Source organism: Oryctolagus cuniculus, chromosome 9, assembly GCF_964237555.1.
Source record: "Oryctolagus cuniculus chromosome 9, mOryCun1.1, whole genome shotgun sequence".
NCBI lineage: Eukaryota > Metazoa > Chordata > Mammalia > Lagomorpha > Leporidae > Oryctolagus > Oryctolagus cuniculus.
The window spans coordinates 133725645-133752780 of NC_091440.1; the positions used below are offsets into that span (position 1 = coordinate 133725645).

A 27136-nucleotide genomic window follows, 5' to 3' on the forward strand; every position below is an offset into this window, starting at 1 on the left:
TCTCTCTGTCTCTCTCTCTCACTGTCCTCTCTGCCTGTCAAAAAATAAAATAAAATAAAATAAAATAAATAAAATAAAATGCTTGAATATCATGCATATTATATATGTCATTCCTCTGTTCAGTTTTAACTTTCTCTTTTTGGCTCTAGTAGAAGATTACTGAAAATACTTGACAGAGATTCTGAGGGGTCTTAATGGTCTAAGGCAGAAAAAAAGATCTTTTGGCTGTTACCTTGGAGAAATGCTACATTTTAACGGGGTGATTTGGGAGCTGGTGTTACAAAATAGCAGGTTATGCTGCTGCCTGTTGCGGCTGGCATCCCACATGAGTACACTTCAAGTCCATGTGATCCACTTCTTACCCTGGCTGATCCTCCTGGTAGCACCATAGAGGATGACCCAAGTACTTGTGCCCCACCACCCACGCAGGAGATCCTGATGGAGTTCAAGGCTCCTGAGTTTGGCCTTTTCCAGTGTCACATGTTACAGCCATTTGGGGAGTGAACCAGAGGATGGAGGGAGGGTGCATAATCAGCCTGCCTCCTTCAATCTGTAAATCTTTCAAATAAGTCAATAAATGTGGTTTAAGAAACAGGTTTCATCTTTATACTTAACACAGAATTATTCATGGGCACTTAAATCCAATTAAAATTAGATCTCAGAAAAAAAGAGAGGGAGGAGATGTACAGTTTGGCACACTTTCCCACAGACTTAACCCTAAGGGTAAAGCTAAAAACTTGCCATGGTACTCCAAATCCCATTAAGCTGGGTGGTACTGATGCCATATTATGTGTTAAAGTGATCATATTAAGTGTGTAATTGATCATATGGATAGGATTAAGTTTGAACAGGATCACATAAATAAGACCAGGTGTCTGGTAATAATAGTAGATAGAATTAAAAAGCAGAGAATGATCCAACATGGGAAGCAGTCCACACAGCAGACTCATAGAATGACAGATGTCCTAGATTGCATTCTGGCCTAAGACTCAGCCCTTAAGAAATTTGGATCTGGCTAAAAAGCCCATGAGAGCATTTCAGGCGTTGAAAGCCGCCAACACACTGGCAAAAAATGATCTACACGAAGGATCTCTGTGAATGAGAAGTACCTGGCTCCTGGCTTCTGATCAGCACAGTGCGCCGGCTGCAGCGCGCCGGCCGCGGTGGCCATTGGAGGGTGAACCAACGGCAAAGGAAGACCTTTCTCTCTGTCTCTCTCTCTCACTGTCCACTCTGCCTGTCAAAAAAAAAAAAGAAACAAGGAGTCTTCAAAAATTTATGTCAAATGCACATTATGTTCTTTGTTAATTATTTGAAATGCACAGTGACACACACAGTGACAGTGACATGCAAACTTCCAACTGCTGGCTGTAGCACTGTGGTGGCACAGTGTAATCCATGAAACGGGAGCTGCATCCAGGTTTTCCGTGTGCAAGGACTGAGCCAGCAGCTGTTGCCCCCCACTCACGTTAGGCAGCTACACTTGAAGAGGGGTACCTGGGACCCAAACCCACACTTAGATATGGCTCTCAGATCCGCGATGCAGACATCACAGGTGGCGGCTTACCCTGCTGCACCACAATATCCACCCTACTCATTATCTTGTAATTCCATTTTGTCCATGAAGTTTTTGAGGTACCTTAATTTTTATTCCTGTATGTTTCCTCCTTTTTTATTGACAGAACTGTTAATGTATTGATAGGGAATGATGTATGAAATTTTTATTTACTATTAAAATGTTGCTGTAAATTAAGAAGTGATCATTACTGCTTTGTGAGATTTACTTTTTTTTTTTTAAGATTAATTTTTTATTTGAAAGTCAGAGTTACACAAAGAGAGGAGAGGCAGAGAGAGAGAGAGGTCTTCGATCCACTCGTTCACTCTCCAGATGGCTGCAGTGGCCGGAGCTTTGCTGATCCGAAGGCCATGGCAGAGAGCTGGATCGGAAGAGCAGCTGCCAGGACTTGAACCGCCATCCATATGGGATGCTGGTGTCTCGAGCAGAGGCTTAGCCCACTGTGCCACAGTGCCAGCATGTTATTACTCTCTTTAGGAATGGAGAACATTCAGACAGCTGTGTAAAGGTAACAATGGGCAGATTACATTTGGGGTAAGTGCTTGGTTGACCTTCTTTTAAGATAATTCCTTCAATTTCATTATGCCTAAGGAGCATACAGGAAGAGAATCAAAGAGGAAATACTGCTTTAAGAATTCTTCCAACACTATTTAACATTAGGACAGAACTACTCAGTAAACAATCTTGTCATAGAACCTTAAAACATAAAAGCCAACTGAAAATGAGAGGCACGTGCACAAAAATAACTTATTAGAAGGAATACAAGAAGGGACTCACTTTCAGAATTCAAAACATCTTGTTCCTGTCACCTAGCAATTCATTAAAAATTATTAAAAAAGAAACAGGCTCAGGGCCAGCACTGTGGCGCAGCGGGTTGATGCCCTGGCCTGAAGCGCTGGCATCCCAAATGGGCGCCGGCTCTAGTCCCGGCTGCTCCACTTCTGATTCAGCTCTCTGCTATGCCTTGGGAAAGCAGTGGAAGATGGCCCAAGTCCTTGGGCCCCTGTACTCAGGTGGGAGACCTGGAAGAAGCTCCTGGCTCCTGGCTTCGGATTGACCCAGCTCCAGCCACTTCGGATTGGCACAGCTCTAGCCGTTATGGCCATTTGCGGAGTGAACCGGTGGATCGAAGACCTTTCTCTCCACCTGTGCCTCTCTGTAACTTTACCTTTTAAGTAAATAAATAAATCTTTAAAAAAAAAAAAAAAGTAATGACAGGAGGCTAATTTCTTTTCAAGGCGGAATCTACGGCACCGTTATTCATTGAGCACCCAGAGGAACCTGAATCCAGTACGGCTGCCGGTGTGGAACTGTTTGAAGACAGTCAGCTGACTACTCGCTCTAAAGCAATAGCAAACAAAACCAAAGAGATTGAGCAGGTGAGGATCCAGTCTTCTGAAGTACAGCATCTTTCGTTCTTCTCACTTTGCACATGGAGATAGGTATTCAGTACAGAGATTTCGTTTCTCTTTCCCTTTGTGTCTGTGATGTTACAGTGACTTTTTTTTGTTTATTTTTAGTCATTTTGATCATTATGGTCTCCTATCCTTGTTTATGAGATGCGAGACTTCATTTTCAGAGAAAATGCTAATCTGTACTAACAAAGCAGTTAAGTTCTTCGAGATTGGATAGAAAGCTGTAAAGAATATTAGCATGCGATATTTTTTGTATTAGAATTATTTCTTATTTTTCATATACCTTTAATCATTTTCCAATTATTAGAGAATAAAAGTAGAGAACAGAATTTAAATCCAATTTTTAGTGATGTCTTTCTGAAAAGTGTTATCTTTTTTTAAAAGTGATTTTATTTACCTAGCTAATAGACTTAGAATTTTATAGGGATTAACTAAAATGTGATAGGCTTTACTAAATGTCACATGATGTACAGGTGTACTTTTTATGGTTTTACTCTTCAGAGCTTTTAGTAAATGCCATTTTATTGTTACATAATCTTGTAAAAATTATTCTGAATAATAACAAAATCAAGACTTTCCTCAAGGTGCTAATTTTCACATCGATTAAAATCTGTCTCCCTTGCTTGGATAGGACACAGTTTAAATTAAATCCTGCAAGTTTTTTTTGTGTCACCCCTTGACAAAAGAGCAGGAAATTTTCACGCAGACCGAATAGGAAGTTGTCTTGCAAACCACTGATGTCAGAATGCTTGCTGTGATGAGCCTCGGGATGCTTGTAGGAACGTCCTGTCTTCTTTGGTAATTGGAAGGCTGATTAGATGAGAGTGGAAGTGATCGGCCTCCTCGCCTGGGTGGAGCCGTAGCCAGAAGGCAGCCTTTGGGAAAGTCCTGAAATCTGGGATTGTGCCCTCACTTGCCTGGCACAGCGCTGAGGAGCCAGTGCTGTGGATTCATTGTGGAACGAGTGAATGACTGACTGTTACTGCTCTTTGCCATCTACCTGAAGTTCTTTCAAGGAGAAAAGACACTTGGCTGAAGTATTGGGAGAGTTACTATTTTGGGCTGTTCTTTGTTACTGTTTACACTGTCTGTATCCATTATTGGTTATAGTTGATCAATATGATTATGAGACAGTGAATTACCAATCAGACATAAATCCCCGAAATCCTAGTTTACGAGTACACACTAAAATTAGTGTGAAGTCAGTTTTCACAGTCACTTTCAGAAACGTTTTTATATTTGATGTGCGAGTGTGATTGTGTCTCTATTTTAATCTGCCATTCAAAGCTATGAAAAAAATCCATGAAGACAATTAAAACAGGGACAAATGACTTGAAGGAAGAAAAATAAACCTGAAAGGGAATTACTGTATTCTGATGTTACTAGAGAACTGAAACTGTCATTAGACGTGCTATAAAATAGGACAGCAGACCTGTAGCCTATTGGATTTGACCAGTGGATCACATTTCAGGGTGCCTGGGTTTGATTTGATGCCTGGCTCCAAATGTGGACTCTAGACCTAGCTTTTGTACGAACCTGGGAAGTAAACCAGGAGATTGGAACTATTGCTTGCTTTTTATTCCATTCTGTCTCTCTGCCTTTTAAGCGCTGTAACATAGAATAAAGATTTCCTGGAAATTTTGTACTTTTACTAGGATTCCTTTAGTTTGCATATATTGGCAAAAAGACAAAAACCACCAAAATATCAGAAAACTAGTAAATGACAAATTAGTATTTTATAAACTCACTCCCAAAACTTGATAAAATTTTTGAAAATTAAAAAATAACTACATGTCAAATCAATAAATAAATCTTAGAAAATTTATGTATATTTTATTTTTAGGAATTCTATACCAAATGCCTTGGAAAATCCTAAAGGTTTGAAAAGGCTAATTATTAGTTACTGGTGTTCAATAATCTCCATATTTGTCTAGATATTTAAAATACTTCCTGTGTTGGCCAGCGTGCGGCTCATTAGGCTAATCCTCCGCCTTGCAGCGCCGGCACTCCGGGTTCTAGTCCCGGTCGGGGCGCCGGATTCTGTCCCGGTTGCCCTTCTTCCAGGCCAGCTCTCTGCTGTGGCCAGGGAGTACAGTGGAGGATGGCCCAAGTGCTTGGGCCCTGCACCCCATGGGAGACCAGGATAAGTACCTGGCTCCTGCCATCAGATCAGCGCGGTGCGCCGGCCGCAGCGACCATTGGAGGGTGAACCAACGGCAAAAGGAAGACCTTTCTCTCTGTTTATCTCTCACTTTCCACTCTGCCTGTCAAAACAAACAAACAAACAAACAAACAAATAAACTTCCTGTGTTTAAATATTGAATAAGTTGAAAAGCCATGTATAGTCAACAGCAACAAATTAAGCTGGCAGATACAGACTTGTAGATATTAATATGACACCCAAGCTCCTTTTTGTACTTATTTCATCAACTAGGTATATTTATGGATTTTTTAAAGATAAATTATACAGATTTTTGAGAATTTTTGCAAAATAGTCGCTCAGCTGTTGAGTTCCACGGAAGTCACTAAGTTGTGACATTATTGCAATACAAAATAAATCTCCAGGACAATCTTTGGAGTAATACAAATGCTCATTGATGGTCTTTGATGTTTAAGAGCCTGGTTAGGGAGGTAGGTGGCATCAATCTCACACCTGGGGATGCGATGTGGGTGGATTGTGTCTGTCACCATGTAGTGGTTACCTTTCTTCCCTGGGCATAAAAGTTGAGTCCAGGTCAATATGCAGGTGATATTTGAAAAAAAACCCCACATTGTAATCAGATATGGCAAAGAACACTAATCCGAAATCTTTAAACCAGGGATGCCAAGTTGCAATCTTGAAATAGGATATTGCTAGAGGTGAGTCATTTTGAATCTTGCGCTTTTACTTGAAAGTCCTTTGGTGGATTAGCCTCCTGTACTCACACCAATTCCTAGAGAGAGGTCACCCACAAAATCACATCTGATTCATCCTCTGGCTCACTTGTTGGCATGAATTTGTTGGAAGTGTAGGATATGCTGCAAGTCTTCACTTATTGTTACTGTGTTTTACCTGCAAGTGTATCCACTGCTTGCTGTTTGACCAGTGAGAAATTTTGTTACCAAATTGTCTCTTGGAAGGAGTGACAGGAATTGAATCATTCTGTGCCCCACCCGCCCACTATATGTTCCTCTTCTCTCTGTTGCACCTGCAGGGATAAAACTGACTTTACTTGAACTCTTGGAACTTTCTGGTATTCAGTACTTAACATGAAAAGTCTTCAAAAGGACTGCTTTGCTCTTTAGGTGCAGTGTTTGTATTCTAAGCCTGCTTTTGTCTATGTAGCTTTCAAAAGTAGATTGGATTTCAATCAGCTATTCTGGTGAGTAGTTATTGGAGCATCTCAGAGCTTAATATGCACATAAAGCGCATTGGATCTTTTTAAAATTCAAATCTTGTTCACTGAGTCTGAGCTGGCGCGTGAAGCTTGGCTTCGAGGTAATGCTAACTGTTGCTCTGTCAGGCCTACCTAGGATGACAAGGAATTGAAGATGCGGGGAGCTTTGCTTTGCTTTTTTAGTACTGATTCTGATGTGCCCAAAGGTTGGGAGCTATTTCCACCTTAGTATGCCGTTTAGAGAAGTTTCTTCCTGTTATTTATTAATTAAGATGTAATTAAGTACAATGAAATGCATCATTCTTACATGTTTATTGAATGAGTTTGGCTCTTGTGTTATTATGTAAACATCGAAACAAGTACATCGGAAGTTATTTTAAATACTAACAGTTGATTTCACTGGGCTCTGTGGCAGAGTGGGTAAAACCACTGCCTGCAGTGCCCGCATCCCATGTGGATGCCCGTTTGTGTCCCGGCTGCTCCTCTTCTGGTCCAGCCATTTGCTATGGCCTGGGAAAGCAGTGGGAAGTGGCCCACCCTTGTGGGAGACCTGGAGGAAGTTCCTGGTTACTGTCTTCGGATCAGTGGAGCTCCAGCCATTGAGGCCATCTGGAGAGAGACCTCTTCCTCTCTCTCTCTCTCTCTCTCTCTCTCTCCCTCCCTCCCTCCCTAACTGCCTTTCAAATAAATAAACAAATCTAAAAAATAAGAGATTATACCTAGAGTCCTAGTTGCATCTCAGATGCACGTGTTTTCATTTGATGTTAAATACACTGCAGGCCATGCCATGGAGGCTGCACTTGAAGAGCCATACAAAAGCATAAAACTGAAAAGTCCCAGCGATTATGCATTGAACAGAGCTTCTTCTCATCTGGAAATCTTAGCTGCCTGATTTTCCGCAGTGTATAGATAAGTGGATATGATGCACATACGTGTACACACATGCACGCACACATGTGCATTAGGATCATGGTTATCCAAGGGTGGAGATGAGTGTGTGAATATGTGTGTCAAGTAGTTTTTTCAGAAAAGGTGCATTGTTTTTTCTTTAAAGCATTACATTGAAAATGAGGGGGACGGCGCCGGCACACCGGGTTCTAGTCCCGGTCGGGGCGCTGGATTCTGTCCCGTTTGCCCCTCTTCCAGGCCAGCTCTCTGCTGTGGCCTGGGAGTGCAGTGGAGGATGGCCCATGTGCTTGGGCCCTGCACCCCATGGGAGACCAGGATAAGTACGTGGCTCCTGCCATCGGATCAGCGTAGTGCGCTGGCCGCGGCGGCCATTGGAGGGTGAACCAACGGCAAAGGAAAACCTTTCTCTCTATCTCTCTCTCACTGTCTAATCTGCCTGTCAAAAAAAAATGAGGGAAGTTTCAAGGATTTTGGTTAAATATTGTCGTATCACATGACTGTGGGTTGTGACATGCAGTTTTGAGTTTTAGGCATGGAGCTCACTGAAGAGCCCAAGTTTGTGCAAACAGAGGCGACATTTTCAGACATCTCTCTCTCTCTCTCTTTCTTTTTTTTTTCTTTTTTTTTTTTTTAAGATTTATTTATTTGAGAGGTGGAGTTACAGACAGAGGGAGAGGCAGAGAAAGTGGTCTTCTGTTCGATGGTTCACTCCCCAGATGGCTGCAATGGCCACAGCTGGGCTGATCCGAAGCCATTTAATTTCTGTAAATACAAAATCAAGATATAAAACAATGCCTTTTTTTTTTTTATAAAAGCATTCGTGCAGAACTGAAGTGAGTCCCTCAAGTCTCTCCGTCTCTTTTTTTAAAGATTTTAAAGAGAGGTAGAGACAGAGGGAGATGTCTTCCATTCCCTTGTTCACACCCCAAATAGCTGCAATAGCCAGAGCTTGGACAATCCAAAGTCAGGAGCCAGCAGCTTCTTCCAGGTGCTGCATTTGGGTGCAGGGGCCCAGGGACTTGGGGCATCTCCCACTGCTTTCCCAGGCAGGGAGCTGGATCAGAAATGGAGAAGCCTAGACTCAAACTGGTGCCCATACAGAATGCTGACGCTGCAGGAAGAGCCGGCCCCATAGTGCCATTTTTATATACCAGTAATGATGTCACTGTAAGAGGAATTAAGAAATTCAATTCACAGTAGCTGCCAAAAAAATTATTTAGGAATAAATTTCACCAAAGAAGTTAACTGTTTACAATGCAAATTATGAAGCATTGTTGAAGGAAATCATTAAGATGGCAGAAACACAGAAAATGGAAAGTTATTCCTTGCTAATGAATTGGAAGAATTAATATTCTTAAAATGTTCATACTGCTTAAAACAGATGGGGACTGTCTGGCTCATAGGCTGTATAAGGCCTGTAAAATCATTTGGTCTGTCCCCGACGAGGCAACCACAGGCAAGAGTCTAAATTCAGTAAATCTGTAGCAGGCTGGTTTTTAAGTTGATAATTTTCTATGGCTGGCAGATGATTTTATAAATCTCCACATGTCCTTTGGCAGTGAAAGATACCCCACCCCTAAGTCCTGAAGCAGTCTACGCATTCAGTGCATTCTCTATCAAAATATCACTGGTTTTCCTCACAGAATCAGACAGAACTAGGGGCAGCACTATGAGCAGTACACTGGTTCGAGTCCCATCTGCTGCACTTCCAGTTCAGCTCCCTTTTAATCTCATGGGTATGATCCATGTGCTTGGCCCCTGCTCTTCACGTGGGAAACCTAGAAGAAACTCCTGGCTTCTGGCTTCTGGCTTCGGATACGCCCAGCTCCTGCTGTTGCGGCCATTTGGAGAATGAACCAACATTTGGAAGACTTCTCTCTATCTCTCCCTCTCTCTGTAACTTTGCTTCTCAAATAAATAAATAGATCTCTTAAAAGACCCAGCATAGCTAAAGCAATCTGGAGCAACTAAAATCAAGCTGGTGGCATCACAATCCCTGATTTCAAAGCAGGATACAGAGCTGCATGTATTAAATATTATGGCATAAAGACAGGCACACAGATTTGTGGAGCAGGATAGAGGGGCCAGAAAATAATCCATATACACAGTCAACTGTTCTTGACCAATAACGGTGAAAAACTGGACATGTATATTTAGAAGAATGAAATTAGATCTCTACTGCTCACCACATAGAAAAATTGACTCAAGGTGGATGAAAGACCTAAATGTAGAACCTGACACCATGAAGTGGTTAAAAGAAAACAGAGGAAGGCCGGCGCCGCGGCTCACTAGGCTAATCCTCCGCCTAGCGGCGCCGGCACACCAGGTTCTAGTCCCGGTCGGGGCGCCGGATTCTGTCCCGGTTGTCCCTCTTCCAGGCCAGCTCTCTGCTGTGGCCAGGGAGTGCAGTGGAGGATGGCCCAGGTGCTTGGGCCCTGCACCCCATGGGAGACCAGGAAAAGCACCTGGCTCCTGGCTCCTGCCATCGGATCAGCGCAGTGCGCCGGCCGCAGCGCGCCGGCCGCGGCGGCCATTGGAGGGTGAACCAACGGCAAAGGAAGACCTTTCTCTCTGTCTCTCTTTCTCACTGTCCACTCTGCCTGTCAAAAAAAAAAAAAAAAAAAGAAAAAGAAAACAGAGGAAACACTTCAAGCATTGGTGGAGGTGATGAGTTTTTGGAAACTACCCCTGTAGTGTAACCAACAAAAGCAAAGCTAGTTAAATGGTATTATCAAACTGAGAGGCTGTGCACAGCAAAGGAAGTAACAGAGTGAAGAGACATATAATGGGAGAAAATTTTGGGAGGGAGCTGCTTATCCATTAAAGGATTAATATCTGGAATGTGCCAGCAACTTAGACATTCAACAATGATAATAGTCGAGTTAAGAAATTTGCAAAGGACCTGAATACACAGTTCCCAAAAGAAGAAATAAAAGTGGCCAACAAATACATGAAAAAATGCTCAAAATCACTAGTCATTAGGAAATGCAAGTCAAAACCACAATGAGATAGTGTCTTACCCCTGTCAACATGTCTGTCATTCAAAAGACAGCAATAAATAGTTGAGAAGGTGTGGAGCATGGGGATCGCTATTGGTGGGAATGTAAATTAGTGCTGCCCCCGTGGAAATCAGTACGGAGAGTGCTTTCTTGAAACACTGAAAGTAGATGGCCAGTGTTGTGGCATAGCTGGTAAAGCTGATGCTTGTGGTGCCGGCATCCCCTGTGGGCACCGGTTCATGTCCTGGCCGCTGCACTTCAGATCCAGCTCCCTGCTGTTGGCCTGGAAAAAGCAGCAGAAGCTGGCTCAAGTACTTGGAGCCCTGCCTGACTTCAGCCTGGAGCATTCCAAGTCCTTGCAGCCATCTTAGAGAGGAGTGAACCAGCCGTGCTGAGCAGGTTCACTTGGTACTGGGCTGTGGCCTCTTTTTTGTGGTGTCAGGTTGCAGCTCTTGTCCGTGGCCTGTGATTCCAACCCAGTGGTTTGCTCTTTCATTATATGCTGAGCTGTTTTTGTTTTACTTTTAAGGTGAAGTAAAGACTAGTCACATGTACACTTTTATGGAAAATGTTGATGGAAGTGTGGACATGGGAAAGAATCTGCTTACAGCCTCTGATGATAAAATGAAATTGTTTTCGGAGTAGTGGCAGCTGCATCGTTGTCTGGAGTGCCTGATCAGTCTTTCTTACCCACCCTATGTAATAGAAACATCCTTTGTTTTGCTTTATCAGAGCAAGGAACAAGTGTTGTTAAAAGTGCGGCTTGTGCCATTATCTTTCCTAGACATCAAGACTGCCTTACAGTACTTAACAGTCCCTGTTCCCAACTACACAGCTGCACATTCAGGCTTTGCATATATAGATGTAGTGTGGAATGGTCGTTACAATTTGCCTCTGTATTCCCAAAGTAAATTGAAACAAATTGTTCATTTTGATGAAGCTGCAAAGCTTTTGAGCATGACAGTGTGCTGATCATACTGGTCACGCTGAGGCCGCAGAAGCTTGTTCTGCATTACGAGTTTCAGGCATTCCATTCAAGGAAGTTCATCTAGAAATGCTCTTTGTCAGACAGTTTGTATCCTGTGTAAATATCCAATCATCTCAGTCTTTAGACTTACAGGTGAGGTATTTTATACTTAATGTAAATCTGTAAGAAGCTTGATGGCCCTGCTGCGGGGTTACCTGTACATAAAATAGAGTATAGTACAGCTGTGGAGCCCCATTAGGACTGTCCCAAAAATGGTGCCCCCTGTGGACAACCCCTGAGGACTAGACCCAGGCAGGGGCTAGCAACAGTGTCCCCAGGGAACAGCCCCCCGTGGACGTCGTTTTCTATACCCTGAGTGCTCAGGGTGTTTGTGAATAGCTCAGTGCGCTGAATGCTGGCTGCCTCCACTCGGTGTCTTGCTCTGAGGGCCTGTTCCTCTGTTAAAGAGACCAGTTCCTTCCCAGTCCTTTCTGGGACTGACAGCCCTTTGGACACAAAAGCCCCTTCTGCCCTGAACATCCCAGGTGGGTCTGTGGTCGGTTTGCAGCCTTGAGTGCCTAGTGCTTTGGAACCACTCGGTGAGTGTTCTGTAACACGTTTGCTGTCTACCTTTAGCTCTGAGGGCTGGCTTTCTCCTCAGTGTTGGACCTTGGGCTATTTGCCTCTTACTTTTTAATATTTATTTTTGTTTTTCCACTTGCTTGCTTCATTATTATTAATGTTATCAAAACACTTAATGTTTAATGTGAGACTTTTTACTTGTTTTGTGTGAGTTTGAGATTTTAACATTTTCCCTTTGGTTTGCTCTTTCAGTGTCTGGTCTGTTTTAGATCGAAGGCTGAGTGTTTTCTCCTTAGGATTCTGTGAAACGTTAGTTGCTCTCATCTTTTCCCCTTCCTCTGTCATCATCTGCTGTCATCTTAACTGTTACAAAATTGTCTGTGTTGGCTGCAAACTGAGTCCATTGTATTCACAATTCATTTAAATAATACTTCTTAAAAACTGTACTAAGAAAATCTTTGTTATCTTCTTAAAGGTAGCTTGATATTAAACATTAGGAATCAGTTGTCGATTATTTAAAGACTGTTTATTGGGAGCCAATTCTGTTGTCATTTGCTTTTTATTCTTGGTGTGTTCCACCTCTGACATTTCTCCCTTTTCCGTTTGTTTCTGTTTTTGTTTTTTTGTTTAGTTTTGTTTTTTTCTTCCCTTGGTAAACATGGAGTGTGGTTGGGGACTTCCATGGAGAACCTGCTACTCTGGTTCCTTGTCACTCTACCTTTCAAATAAATAAGAAAATCTTTTTTTAAAGATTTATTTGTGTATTTGAAAGGGAGGGAGGGAGGGAGGGAGAGAGAGGGAAGAGGAAGGGAGAGGGAGAGAGACAGACAGACAGACGGAGAGCAGAGATCATCCAGTGGTTCATTCCCGGGCTCATGAGCAGGGAGCTGGGGGAGGGGAGCAGGAGGGATGCGTGGGGTTCTCACACGGGACCCTGTGTCACAGGCAGTGGCTTAGCACACTGCCCCACAGTGGTGGTCACTGAGCTATGCATTTGAAAGAACGGTTTCTGAGTTTTTTGAGGCAGGAGAGTTTTCTAGGAAATGTGGTGTGCTGTCCCCTGTCTTCATTTTATGTGTTTGGAAAGCTCAGGTGATTATTTTTTCCAAGTTTATCATAGAAATGGCAGTGCCATGACTGCTTCTCGATAATCACAGCGATGCTCACTTGCCTTGAAGCTGAGGTTGAAAATTTGGTTTTGACCAGGAGAACCAGCTTCACTGTGGAGCAGCGATTGAAGATCCAGCCCTTGAATTTCAGGTTCGATACTCGTCAGTAGAGGCAGGAGGTAAAAGATGGTAGTATAGACGGAATGGCCTGAGCTTAAGTAGGAAAATGGAACTATGGGGAACACCGAGCAATTGCAAGTAGCTTCGTTATAGGTAACCGTGTCTTAAGTGGATATTTTTATTTTTTTCATTCTTTTAATTTAAGCGAGTATTTTTAAATCTCTATAACCCTCACTCCCCTGTCTACTCCCCAGCCATGCCATTTATGGCAGTAACTTCATAGATTAGATAAATTAGTAGGAACCTGAAAAGTTATAGACTAACCTGCTCAGGAACTTTGTCTTGATTTGCATAAAGGCCTTGGAAGGACGTACTCTGTTTTCTGATCGACCGTGTCAGTGCCATTCTGTGCTGGTGCTAACCCCTTCAGTTGGTGCAGGCCCTACACGTTAAAGGGCAAAGTTCCTGTAAGACTGTTCTTGCTTTAGATGCCATCCCAATTTGAGGATTCCTAGGCCGCCTGCCCTCCTGCCAGCTGGCTACACATCTGGGAGATTCCAGTGACCCCTTCAGATTTGAGGGTACAGTATATAATTCCTAAAGCTCAGGTGGTCACTATACTGCTGATTGTAGTCTTATTAAAGAGGGTACAACTCAGGCATGTATGCTTTGTTTCTGTCCCCGTGCTGTTCTGCAGTTCACTTTCAGCACTTAATACTCAGATTTGCTGTGGACCCTCCTAGTTAGTGGGATCGACCCCCAAGTGGTTTGAAGCTAAGGCAGGTGGAAAAGAATGTAATTATTGACTGTGTTTTCCTGATTCTGTAGATAGCAGCCAGGTTAATGACCTGATTTGAGGCGATGGATTGGGGATCCTTTGTTGAAAGTTTTGATTGCAAGGGAGGAAAAAAAACATAAATTCTGTTGATAGGCAGAAGAATCTTTGGATGAATTTTGAGTATTTTTTGGAAGGTTGGTTGATTTGTGGAGAAATGCTTGATTCCTTCTGAGAGGAGGGCTAATGAGAGCCAGAATTAGATTGGTGATGGCAGAAGTGCATCAGGGTGCATGAAAGTGAGGAAGAGTGGACGAGCTGCCCCCCCCCCCCCCCGTCGTCTGGGAGGCCTGTGAGGAGGCTTGGGGGTGGGGTGGATATGAGGAAGGCTGTGAACAAACGGGTGGGATAGGTGAGGCAGCCGGTGGTGTCAGGTGGTGTGAGTAGCACCAACCGGGCCTAATCTTGAGAAGGGAGAAACTCTACCCTGGAGTAGTGGGATGGGAGAATAAGGGGACCGCGTTCCTGAGGTGGAGGCGAGATAAGTTTTGGGAAAGAGCAGGTGAAATGAGATACAGGGAAGGGAGGTCCTGTCGGCTCTGGGAATTCCTGAGTTGGGTGGAAAAGGCGCCGGTCTTAGGTTGATATGGAAGTCACGCAGCGAGATTAAGGCGTTCACAGCAGATGAAATGCCTGCCCCTTTGGACCCTTTCCAGGGCAGCATCCGGAGGGGGCGAGGGCGAGGGCAGCTGATGGCTGCTCCGCAGCTGACTGGGTGACACCGGGCACCTTGAGTGTTCCTCAGTGACTCCAGGTGCTCACTGATCGGGTGGCAGAGGCGGTGATTATTGAAAAAAATTTTTTACCGACAAAACCAGTTACTTTTTGTGTGATTATTTTATGCCAGGAAGTTGGGTCCGTTCTGTTGCCCAGGTTCTTCAGCAACTAGAGGTGGTGCAGTTCAGCATTGAAGAGGCCATGAAAAAAGCTAAGCTTTTCTTTGTGACTCAGTATAGAGGTTGATCATAGTGCATAATGCCTTGCTCAGAGGAGAGAAAGAAGAGGGGGAAATACCCTAATTTTTAAATTTTTGACCTTTCCCCCCCAAGCCAAGTCAGGAAATGACAAGCATATTTTAGAATTTTCCACCTCATAGCACTAAACAGTAGTAACTTAGAGCAAAGGGGAGTGCTGTGGAATATTCTGAAATTCAGTTGTCCTAGCCCGGTAGAATGTTGCAGAGTTTTTTCCTGACTTGTAACCCTGTTGAACTTAATGGTTTCTCTGTTGTACCTGCAGTGATGGTCCAGGCTCTCCCCTGTGGCGGCTGGGGCCTGCGGGCTCTGCATGCCGCCTCTCCCTCACCCCCTGTGTGGCTGTGCAGCCGTCCTGGCCTCAGGGACTTGATTCCCTGCCCCGGGCACCTTTTCTGGGCTGACCTCAGTGCAGAGTTCTCTTCTGGCTGCTTGCTCTGAAGCAGACCTGTGCCCCTGGACCGATCCTTGTGGTTCCTACCCCAGTGAAGCGACTGGTGTTGCACTGCTTACCACAGCTGTCAGAGTGCCCTTCCAAAAGTTCATGGGAAATGTGGATTTGGAACGCAGTGAATAGATTTCCAATTTATCTTTTTATTCCATTTTCCAACACACTTTTTGAAGTCCCTGAATATATTTGTGTTTTATTCATTTTGTCATGTAATCATAGCTTGTCAACTACGAAGGCATGTTTTTTCACTGCTTATACACTCTGCACACAGTAGGTTGTCAAAATGTTTGTTGCATGGTGTCTGAGTATCGGGTTGCTTTGTGTGGGTCATGTCACTTAGAAAACACACATAGTCCAGACCTGGGGCTCTATTCCCAAAGATGTCACCCTCTTCTTTACTCTTTCCATTGCATCCCAAGAACAGTTTAGATCCTGTCAGATAATCTTTAAATTATGGCAGAATAAAACTGGAAATTTCAGATGCACAGCTTGCCCTACTAAAGTAATTACATTCTTGGGAATTTAAAAAAAAATATGTAAACACTGGGATTGTTGTCATTCTTGTGGTCTTGAAGATTGCAATGTACTTAAATTGTGCTTATGCTGTGGAGTGTAAATGAAAAATAAAACTTATTTTGCGTTTCACTCTTGAGCTGATTTTACCTATGGTATTTTTCTGTATTTTCTCCTTCCTATTGTGGCATGTCTGTGGATGTGAGCAGCTCATTTCCCAAGGCCTTCATGGTTGACTTTTATGTACAGAGCACTTGAGTTGGAAGCTTGAACACTGTGTGATTTGTCTGTGCAGTGATGGGAAGTCTGGGGAAACAGTTCAGCCCGATTTCCGTCTGGGCGAGGGAATGGTCGCTGCCGCCCCTGTGGGGAAGCATGTGACTTCTGACGTCGTGCTGTAGCTGCTCTGTGAAACTGGAGTAACTGCCATTTAGAAAAACTGAGTTTCTGAGCACAGGAGCCTCCCGGGTGCACTCTGCTGCGCTGTGGCTGAGTTAAGAGCCGGTGCTGGTCACAGAGGAGGTGTGGCGCTCCCCTGTCACCTGCCCGGGGAGTGCTCTGTCACTTCACACATGCTGTGTTCACATCTTCAGATTGCCTCACCTTCATAGTGTGCAGCTCTGCTCTTTTGCTTAGATTTCAGTTTTTTGGCAACGCATTTATCTTTGTGTTTTCCATGAACTTTAAAAAAAAATAATCTCTGCTAGCTGTTTTGAAATATACTGTGGGGAGCAACCCGGACTAGACTAAGTTACTGGAATTAAGACTTATTCTATGCATCTGCTCTCCCACAATATGGCGCTGGGAGAGAAGAAAACAGCTTCTACACAGCTGCCTCCAGTTCAGCCAATAAACTGTAGGACTTGCTCCTGATTGGAGGAGAGCAGCGTACTCGGCGTGTGGGTAGCAGAGTTGGGATTGGCAGAGGAGGACTATAAAGGAGGAGAGAGACGGCATGCACCAGGAACATCTAAGGGGAACACCTGTGCAGCCCCCGAGAGAGCCGGCCGACGGTGTGCTGCTCCCCTGCGGAAGTGGGGAAAGTGGCCAGGGGGAACTGCCCTTCCACAGAGGTGGAAGGGACAGTAGCCAACCCGGGAAGAACCAGCAGCAAACCCGGGGAGGGCCGAGCAGACAAAAGAACAGCGCAGGGTCCTGTGTCGTTCCTCCACGAAGAGGGGGAGCGACATATACAATTATTTTTTATAAACCATGGTTATTCTAGTTTATAGAGCATTAGAAGTCACTATTCCAATTCAACTGCACTCCTGTACTACTTTTTTAACTTATTTATTCATTTGATAGGCAGAGTTACCAGAGGCAGAGAGAGAGAGAGGTCTTTAATCTTCTGGTTCACTCCCCAAATGGCTGCAAAGGCCAGAGCTGGGCTTATCTGAAGCCAGGAGTCAGGAGCGTCTTCCGCATCTCCCAGGTGTGCGCAGGGGCCTGAGGACTTGGCCATCTTCTGCTGCTTTCCCAGGCCATAGCAGAGAGCTGGATCGGAAATAGAGTGGCTGGGACTTGAACCAGCGCCCATGTGGGATGCGGGCACTACTAGTGGCAGCTTTACCTGCTACACCACAGCGCTGACCCCAAAAGCAATTTTTTAAAACAACGGACAGTGGCTGAGCGTATCCTGTAGATTCGGGGCTATCTCTGATTGCAAACCTGGTTTTAGCAGTTGGGCACTCCTGCATACCAGTCCTTTGGAAAATTTTAAAAGAATTTAGCATTTTTAAACAGAGGATTCATTGTCCAGGAAAGAAGTCCTACCCATAAATGAGAATTTCTAGACCTTTAAATACTGTGATATAAATAACTCTTAGCATTCATAGTGTTAGCTTTATGTTTTTTGTTGTTGTAGGACACTGGAAACGTGTGTGCATGAGGAAAGCAATGGTTTAATGCATTTTCCCAGGGTGTGTTGAATTGAAAAGTTCCTGTCTGTGCTGTATTTACATGAGCAGGTGATGATCTTGTACAAAGAAGGGTTAAAGGGGACGCTGCAGTCTGATGTTTCTTTTGGCTCTCACAGTAAACGGGGCAGGGGTCCACCTCTTGCCTTTCATATCATGTGAACTAGTCAAATCGTCCGTGCTGCTAATCCAAACAGATTTTATTTCTGCTTTTCCTGTTATTCTTACCTAAAATTTATTCAAAATTCCAGTCTCAGTAATTTTACTATCAACCATAAACAAAACCCCGCATGAAAACAGTAACTTAACCTAATAGCTCACCTTGTTAAAATTAATTTTAATGAATATAGTAGATATTGTATTGAAAACTTGTGTGACCGTTGGATAGATTTTTCAGGAGTCCAGTGGAATTTTTGGTTACAGAACTACCAGTTAATGTTGCCCTCCTAATTTCTAGCCAGAAGAATTGAGTAATTCAGTATTCAGTAATGTTCAAGTTCTCAAAGTTATCTGTAAGCAATATGCGTTTCATTTGACTGGATTATTAGTTTTAAGTAAATTCCATCTTAAAAAGGCATCCGGGGGTTATCAGAGTTGCCCTTGCTTCCTCAGACTTGCAGTAAATGTTGAGTTAACACCTCCTGTTACATGCAGCATGCAGTGGGGCGGGCACCATTGCCCGTAGATACAGTGAGGAAGACATCCTTGGTCCAGCATGAGCCTGAGTTGGGGGTGCTGTTGCCAGAGTATTCCTCTGGTTGTTGGAAGGGACAAACTTTATTACCATGTGTGAAGTCATTAGTTTGTATTTGTAATGCCAGTGGGACTAGTCAGTCATAAGTTATTATTATGTAGATTTTACTATAAAATTATGGACTATAAAAGTAGTAGCAGCTTGATAATATGTATTTCCATTCATATGTTATGGGATTTATGGACTCTGCACTATACATCATGTCTTTAGAGAAAAGAGTGAAATAATGAATTGTTTCAAATACTAATTGATTTTGACCTGCTTTTAACATATCTGAAGCTGCAGCTCCTGTTGTTAAAAATGAAGCCTTGCCATTTATATTAGTTGTGCATAATTCTTTGTTCTCGAGTGAAAACCTTAGCCTGGCAGTGCTTGGGGTAGCAGTGTGCGTTTTCTGGCTGACGAGTCCCTCTGGCAGATACGGGATTGAGTCCACTGTTGGCTTCTGCGTGTGGGGAGCTGAAATCAGATATGGTAGGGTTTTCTCCAGCATGGGTAGCAAAAGCTGTACTTTGAGTGGAAACTCTGAGAACTGCGGACTGTGTAGCTTTCACCATGCGAAGTTATAACCTGTCTCTCTGTGTGGGTGAGGCTTGGAAAGCATCTTTGATGGATTTGCAGTGGCATGAAAGAGAAAACAGATCTGTGCTGCTACCTTGGCATTTCTGCCAGTGTGCCATTCTGCTGAGTGGCAGGCTAGCTTGCAGTCCAGTGCAGAAGGTCAGCTGACATCTTTCTGTCCTCAGAGCAGGCCGTTGTCCTCAGTACATGGAGGTTGATGTAAAACCCGCTTACACCATCTGTAGCAAGTAAGCAAAATCTGTTGTTGGGGTGCCTGCCACACAGGCAGACCTGGATTAAGTTCCTGTCCACAGCTCTAACCTGGCCCAGCCCCAGCCATTGCCAGAACTTGGAGAGTACTTTGCTGGATGAGGTATCTCTCTATCTCTTTTCCTCTTCAATTAAAACCTAAACAACAACAACCAAAAACTTCTGTGGTTAACTAGTTTAGGCATCAGTGAAATATGTTGTAGACTGGAATTATTTATTATTTATTATTTATTTAGTGTGTTATTGAAATAAGCCAAAATGGGAAAAAAGTCACGATTAAGTGATTATTCATCTTTGGTGGAATCTTGTGAATTTATGAATTGATCTGGATTTATGTGTGGGAATTGTACACACGTTGGTTCCTAAGGCTTTTTACACTCACTTGTTATTTTGCAGTTACTCATCTACATAGTTGTATTTTTTTTTTTTTTAGGATTTCTTTCTTTATTTATTTATTTGAAAGTTTATTAGAGTTAGAGGAGAGGCAGAGAGAGAGAGAGAGAGAGAGAGATGTTCCATTCGATGTTTCACTCCCCAGTTGGCCTCAACGGCTGGAGCTGCATTGATCCGAAGCCAGGAGCTTCTTCCAGGTCTCCCACACAGGTGCAGGTGCCAAGGACCTGGGCCATATTCTGCTACTTTCCCAGGCAATAGAGAGAGAGAATTGGATTGGAAGTGGAGCAGCCGGGTTTTGAGCCGGCACCAACATGAGCTGCTGGTGTTTCAGGCCAGGGTATCAACCCAATGTGCCACAGCGCCGGTCCCATAGTTGTAATAATTTCACGCACAGAATGAAGGTCGATGGTTGAGAACACTTCTTGGCACCCCGAAAAATCTTGCTGGAACTATGCTTTTCAGAGCCACTGGGGCAGTTGCTTTGAGAAGAAGGCACATAGATGGCTTTTTCTTCTAATCCAACACAGCAGCAGTGTATAGCTTCCAGGCGTTTTGACACCTTCTGTGTTGCTATGCAGCCAAATTAGAGGGTTTGCATTCGTCTCTAGTATTTAACACTGGTGTGCTGTCACATTTTGCCCAACTTCATCAATATATTACAGATTATGGGTGTTTTTAAACTTCGATATTTATATGCCTTTTGTCAACAAGTTGTAGAACGTTTTGCAGATACTAATTATATTTCATAGTGCCCATTTAAAGGTGCTTTGCTTCCTTTCCCACTTTAATGGTAAAACAGTTGCCAAGTATGTATTATTAAATTTACCAGGTCCACACCTAGTATGACAGCCATCTGTCATTTCTGGCCACTTTTCAGTCCTCTCTGACAACATTGCTAAATAGCACTTTATATATTCATGGAAATGGTCTGTCTGCACTGTCCAGTAATCACATTGTGGCCACTAATGTTTGAAATCAGGCTGGTGGCTATTTGGTAATCCCCACTATACCATTAAGCTGCTCTTATGCAGAACCATTTGACCTGATAGTTGCCAACTCCAGACAGGGGGTTTTGATTGCCGGCTTCTTTGATCTGTTCTTGACAGTTGTTTGCTTCCTTGTTTTACAAACTCTTTGATGCCTTTGCCTTCACACTCCTGGTTCCTGATCTTCCTTAATGTTTTCTCTGGTTGAAGCTGACATTTGAGCTGTCCACTCTGAGCTCCTACAGCGTTATTCTGCCTTCAGCAACTGTGGAGTGAGCACTCACAGTGATTAATAAGCCTCTTCTTGAAATACTCCTCTGTTCGTGTTCCCTTCCCTAAACTCTCTGCGTCTCATTTGTGCTGGGTAAGTGTCAGTCTAGGGTATAACTCCTGAAGCCGGACTGACAGCATTTGAATCAAATGAGTTGAGATAAAAGCAATTACATGAAATGGTGAAGTATCAGCAAATTAGGGAACAGAGTTCTCATTGGATTCCCAGCTGTTTGGGCTGTTTGTGTCTTGGCCTGTTAACCTGTTAACTTGTAATAGTGCATAAATTATAGTTAAATATACAGTGTCTATGTATTTTTCCAATGACTGTATATAAGAGGGGTCTTCAACAAGCTCATGGAAAGTGCGTACATTGAAAAAACAACATGGAATATAAAATTTTTCAACACCCCAAAATATGCAGTTTTTTAAATTCCACTTTGCATGAACTTTCTAAGGTCTCTGGGATCACTAAGGAGCCCCTGACGTAAGTGGTTCCATGATAGATAGTGCAGCCCTGGCCCACTGTTCATCTCAGCTGCTCTTGTGGGATTGTGGTGCGTGCGTTAGATAGGCTTCAGTTGAACCTCAGATCCTTCTAGCAGCTCAGGCGAGATGGTTGTTGTTTTTTGTGGGATCAGAGATAAGAGTAAAATTATGTTGCAGAGGAATTTTTTTGTAATTACAAGCTATTTTCCATAGCATAAATTTGCCATTGAATTTGATACTCTTGCATGATGAGTAGAAAAAACCTTGATAGTTTATTTTGTCACATTCCTTTATTCCTAGAAGTACTCTGCCAGAATTTTATTATTGACACAGGCCACTATGAGAAAGGAGTGTGTGAAGCCACATTTGAACAGGGTTGTCCTTGTGTTGGCAAAGTCAGCTCAGATTCTGTGCAGTGTGTGGACCCCACCCACACTTCAACCTGTTGCTCATTTCCATGAGGTCCAGGCAGAACAATAGCAGCGACAAGAACATCATCCTGTGTGGCCCGTAGATAGCAAATCTGAGGATTATTAGTGTCTTTCCATCTCTGGACCATAAGCAAACAAGCTCCCGCAGATAACTACACCCTTCCTGTTTGGGGATTGAATTCACCGTGGAAGAGATTTCGGAAATGGGTTTTGTATTCCACGTGTTGGAGGGTGAGGTCTTCCTTTTTTGAAAACTAACTGCTTCCTGTCTGATGCCCAACCAGTACATTTTAACCTGGCATTTTAGAAATTTACTCTCTAATGGATGGCTCTACTAAATGGTTCCACAGTTCTAGGTGTTCTTATCAAATAATGTAAAAATACATTTCTGACCCTAACAGATGAATTTAAAAGGAATTAAAATTAAAAAAAAAAAATTGAATGCTTAAAGTATTTTGTTCCTAGGGTAACAGTTTTCACTTTAAATAAATGTATAAACATTTTACTATGGTTTCTTTTTTATATGCAGACTTATATCATATTTATGTTCTGTAAATCGGCTTAAGGAAAGGTTACAGCTTTGGTAAGAAGCAGGCTTACATGAAAGAATTTGCAGGTTGTTTCACAGTGTAACCTTGTCCTCCGCCAGTGCATCTGTTCCAGAGGAGCTTGTACACCGCGGGCCACCCACACAGTGCTCTGCGGAGGCCCGGTCTGCTGTGAGAGCCGTTATTTTGTGGGCTGGCTGGACCAGGAAGGCACCCTGCTGAGACTGGAGCATCCTGGTTCTGTGGTTCTGGCTCAGCCCGAGATAGCGCTCGCTTGACGTGGGTGCGCTGTGTGTTAGAGCAGGTGTGCTGCGCTGCCTTCCCGACGCCAGCAGCACGTGGTGTGAGGGCTGTCCTGTGTGCTAAGTTAGCTTACCACAATACTGATACCGGTCTGGGTCATGGGAACCTCAGGATGAAGATGGCGTAAATTCATGAACTAAACTCAAGAGCTATCATGCATCAGTAAATTTCATCATAATTTTGAAAAATGTTTATTCTATACATAACTATTTAAGCATTCAAATAAATCTCACAGACATCTAACAATACAGTTGCAGTCATTAACAACTAGCAACTAGTAGTGACCATTTTGGAGAATAAAAACCATCATAAGCTAAGCACTGTCTCAAATCACTGATTTCTGAAGCTTTTTAAAATGAGTGAATTCCTTTTTTGGAGAATAAACAATATGAAGTTGCTTTTTTTCTTTTCTTTTTTTTTCTTTCTTTTGTTTTTTTATTTGACAGGCAGAGTTAGAGAGAGAGAGACAGAGAGAAAGGTCTTCCTTCCATTGGTTCACTCCTCCAATGGCTGCTACAGCCGGCGGGATGCGCTGATCCGAAGCCAGCAGCCAGGTGCTTCTCCTGGTCTCCCATGGGGTGCAGGGCCCAAGCACTTGGGCCATCCTCCACTGCACTCCCTGGCCACAGCAGAGAGCTGGCCTGGAAGAGGGGCAACCGGGACAGAATCCGGCGCCCCAACCGGGATTAGAACCCAGGGTTCCAGAGCCGCAAGCAGAGGATTAGTCTAGTGAGCTGCGGTGCCGGCCAGGAAATAGTCCTATATGCCACTGATAAAGTAATATATACATTACTGAGGTCAAGTAGAAGATAGGTGCACATTGAAGGGAAAATGTATAGAATATGTCTGTGTTTATATGTACATACATGTGTGTACACGTTTGGGAATGCCCATGTGTTTAACATTATTTTGATAACACTATTGTGACTTTAACTGTGGTTGAATATAACTTGAAAAGTTTCTTTTTCCCCTAAAAAGATGGTTTCAGCATTCCGGGGGTTGAATAAAAAGAAAACTTATTTATATCTTTATATATTTATTATATAATTATATGCTTTATATTTATTATATTTTAAAGATTTATTGAGTTACTTGAAAGTTACAGAAAAGAAGATGTAGAGGCCTAGAGAGATATCTTACGTTCTCTGCTTCTCTCCCCATATGGCTACACGGCAAGGGCTAGGCTAGGTAGGAGCTAGGTGCCAGGGCCAGGAGCTTCTTCCGGGTCTCTCTTGTGGGTTCAGGGGCCCAAGCACTTGGGATCATCTTCTGCTGCTTTCCTTGCTTTGCAGGGGCCAGCATTGGAAGTAAAACAGCTGGGACTTGAACCAGTGCCCAAATGGGATGCCAGCGCCACAGGCAGCCGCTTTTCCCACTTTACCCGCTACACCACAGCACCGGCCCCTAAATAAATAAATCTTATTTATTTGGAAGTTGGAGTTAAAAGAAGGAGAGATGCAGAGAGCAGTTTAAACAAAGGATCTAAAGTTAAGGGAGTCACACTTTTTTTCAAGCCATTGGTACGTCTTTCCCTGCCATTCAGACGGCCTTTGAGCCCACACTGTAGACCCAGGGGTACCACCCTGCACACCCTTACTGCGTGCTGTGGTGCGCCAGGGTTTTCTCAGGCACAGTCTCCTCAGGTCTCACAGAGGGAGCTTTACATGACTGCAGCAGCATGAGAGGGGCTCAGCTGTTGGTGGCATCCTTTCATGATTCCGCCAGCCCCATCCATGACGTGTTTGGCTCCTTGTTCCACCCCAAGCTAACTCATGTATTTCTCTGTTGTAGGTTTACCGGCAAGACTGTGAAACCTTCGGGATGGTTGTCAAGATGCTGATTGAGAAAGATCCTTCTTTAGAGAAGTCCATACAGTTTGCACTGCGGCAGAATCTACACGAGATAGGCGAGCGGTGTGTTGAGGAGCTCAAGCACTTCATCGCAGAGTACGACACTTCCACTCAAGAGTTCGGAGAGCCTTTTTAGAAAACCTCACCCTCAGAAAAGTGTTCTTGACCCCCCACCCCTGGATTGTATAAATCCTTAATATATGGAATTTTTGCAGTGAAGAGACATACTCTATGATAGTTGACCACATTTCCGTATCAAATAAAGATGTCAAACCGAACATCTCAGTTGGAATAGTCTCCATCCACCTGCAGAGCCGCTCTTCCAGCCTCTTTGTCCCCAGGTGGTGCTGGGACAGTTAAGTTTTCAGGCTTTGAGAGTGCAGTCCTGGGAGGCACGTGCTGTCCTCACTCGCGCTGCGTTGTCTTTCCCACACTGGATTTTCTGTTTGGTCCCTGAAGTGTGAGGCACAGCTCACAGATTTTCCACTTCAGCCTTAGTAATCTTTCCCGAGTGCGCGAGAACGTTCGAATTCTGACTTTCGGTTTTCTTGGAGTCTTGCTTGTTTTCCTTGGACTATGTGTATGTTAAAGTGTACTGTCCTAATAATTCTGACTCAGTGACAAAACAGAGTACTTGAAATCTCGGCAAGGCACCTCAGAATAAAATCCCTTTCTTTTGCCCTGATTGGACTCGGTGTCTCGTCTTAAATATCATCCTGAAAGTCCCAAGGACTCCCACTGCTCTTTGACTCGTGGAAGGCAGCGTGAGGTGAAGGATGAAGGGTATTTGGAAGTGGAGAATCCCTAACTAGTAAATGTATTTGGAATATGCCGACGTAGCAGGGTTTTACTTTCCTCCATAGGCCCATACTCCCTACTTCAAAAACAAAGGTGACTGATGAGGTGCCCACAGTGAGACCATTTTGGGTTACCCACAATTCCTTGTCTCTGCCAGGGCTGGCAGGAGTTCTTAGTTCCTCACAGGTGGTGCCGAGCTCCAGTGCGTTCCTGCAGTCGGTGGTCTGGCCCTTCCCCAGCAGGGAGCATTCGCACAGTCCCCTCATTGCTGGTCACTTGCAGCTCATGCTGGCACTGAGACAGAATACATCATTTTGTGGCGCCCGTGAGGAAGCCCTAGGAATCATGTTTGTTACTGAACCAGCCAGTCATCCTCTCTCTCCTTCCTTTCCCTCTCCATTCTCTTCCAGTGCAGCCATTCTTTGTAGTGGCGTTTACAGAAAGTATGAAAAGAACTACCCCAGAATATATAAAAGTTGCAATACAGTGGGAATAGCAGTGTGGATAATTTAACCGAACCTATAATGGGTGCCTCAAAATGTGTGTTAGGCCACTCCATCAGTGGAAAAGCTGGTTGAGGGCAACAGTGAGTTTTTAAGTCTGCTGCGTGCACCCCTTGGATCTTTGTTTTTGCCATCTGAATGTTGTGCTGACCTAAACATGATGCCTGAGAAGCTACCAAGTGACAGTGGGAACTCATTCAGCTCCAGAAGTCTCAGTAACAGATGCTGCCGCCTCCCTTTTCTCCAAATTCCATGTAGCACCTATAGCTGTTTATAGCTCACTGCCAGCATTGTGGGTGTCAGTGTTAAATCCCTCAGGGGTTTTTGAGCTGCCTTTTAAATCCTAATTTTAGCATAGGGCAATTCAGTTGTGTACCACTGTATATTTTGCAAAGCATTCTGAATTACAGAGATTCGCTTGTAAACCATTGTTTTTAGTATGCCCAGTGATAAAATTGTCATTGTCTGACTCCAAAGCCCACGATGATCAACAGGAAAACAGATACTGTAAAGTGGTTTGTGAATTTTAAAAGTGCAAAATAAAGCAACTGAGTTTAAATAACGAGATTGTCTTTTGTCCTGCTTTACCAGCCTAACACAGTCAAGCAGTGAGGTACAGTAGGTTAAGCTGCCGCCTGTAACACCAGCATTTCATGTGGGTGCTGGTTCCCATCTGTCTGCTCCACACTGTCCATCCAGCTCCTGGCTAATGTACCCGGGAACCTTTCGGAAGATGGCCCCACGTGCTTAGGCTCTGCCTCCTGCACAGAGACCTCAGGTTGAGTTTTAGGCTCTTGGCTTTGGCCTGGCCCAGCCTGGCCATTACTGCCATTTGTGAGGGAAGCATTCTCGTTCGCATTCTCTCACCCCCCGCCGCCTCTCTAACTCTGTCTTTCAAATAGATACCTTATTTATTTTTATTTTTTTTCATGTAGTGCTTCTGAGGGTGCTAACTGTGGAGTCTTAACCTGTGAAAAACAGCTAAGAAAAGACAGTGCCTGACCTAGTGGTTCACAATAATTGTGGTATGAATCTTAATTTAAAAGAATTGTCAGATTTAAGGATCTGTCTTTGTAGTAACTCCTGAAGAACGTAAACTTAGCTGTCAATGACCTCAATGGTTTGGCAGGTCCTGGGTGCGCATATCCATTTTCATGACCCCAGTGTTGGTCTGGAAGGTCATGGATACTCAACATTGGTCTTCACCACCCCAGTATTGGCTGGAGAAGTCACG

General features: G+C 43.7%; 1 protein-coding gene across 36 annotated transcripts in view; it reads left to right on the forward strand.

Moving 5' to 3' along the window:
* PPHLN1 (periphilin 1) overlaps positions 1-26464 on the forward strand; it is a 104939-nt gene extending 78475 nt beyond the window's left edge. For 30 of the 36 annotated variants that reach the window (XM_051850946.2, XM_070049674.1, XM_070049675.1 and 27 more), the window contains 2 exons: positions 2815-2955; positions 24543-26464. In XM_051850946.2, the coding sequence (XP_051706906.1) occupies positions 2815-2955; positions 24543-24737 (336 nt within the window). In that variant the 3' untranslated portion in view covers positions 24738-26464. The remainder of the gene's footprint in view (positions 1-2814; positions 2956-24542) is intronic. The other 6 variants (XM_070049683.1, XM_070049686.1, XM_051850947.2 and 3 more) reach the window with 1 other exon arrangement.
* The last annotated feature ends 672 nt before the right edge of the window (positions 26465-27136 follow it).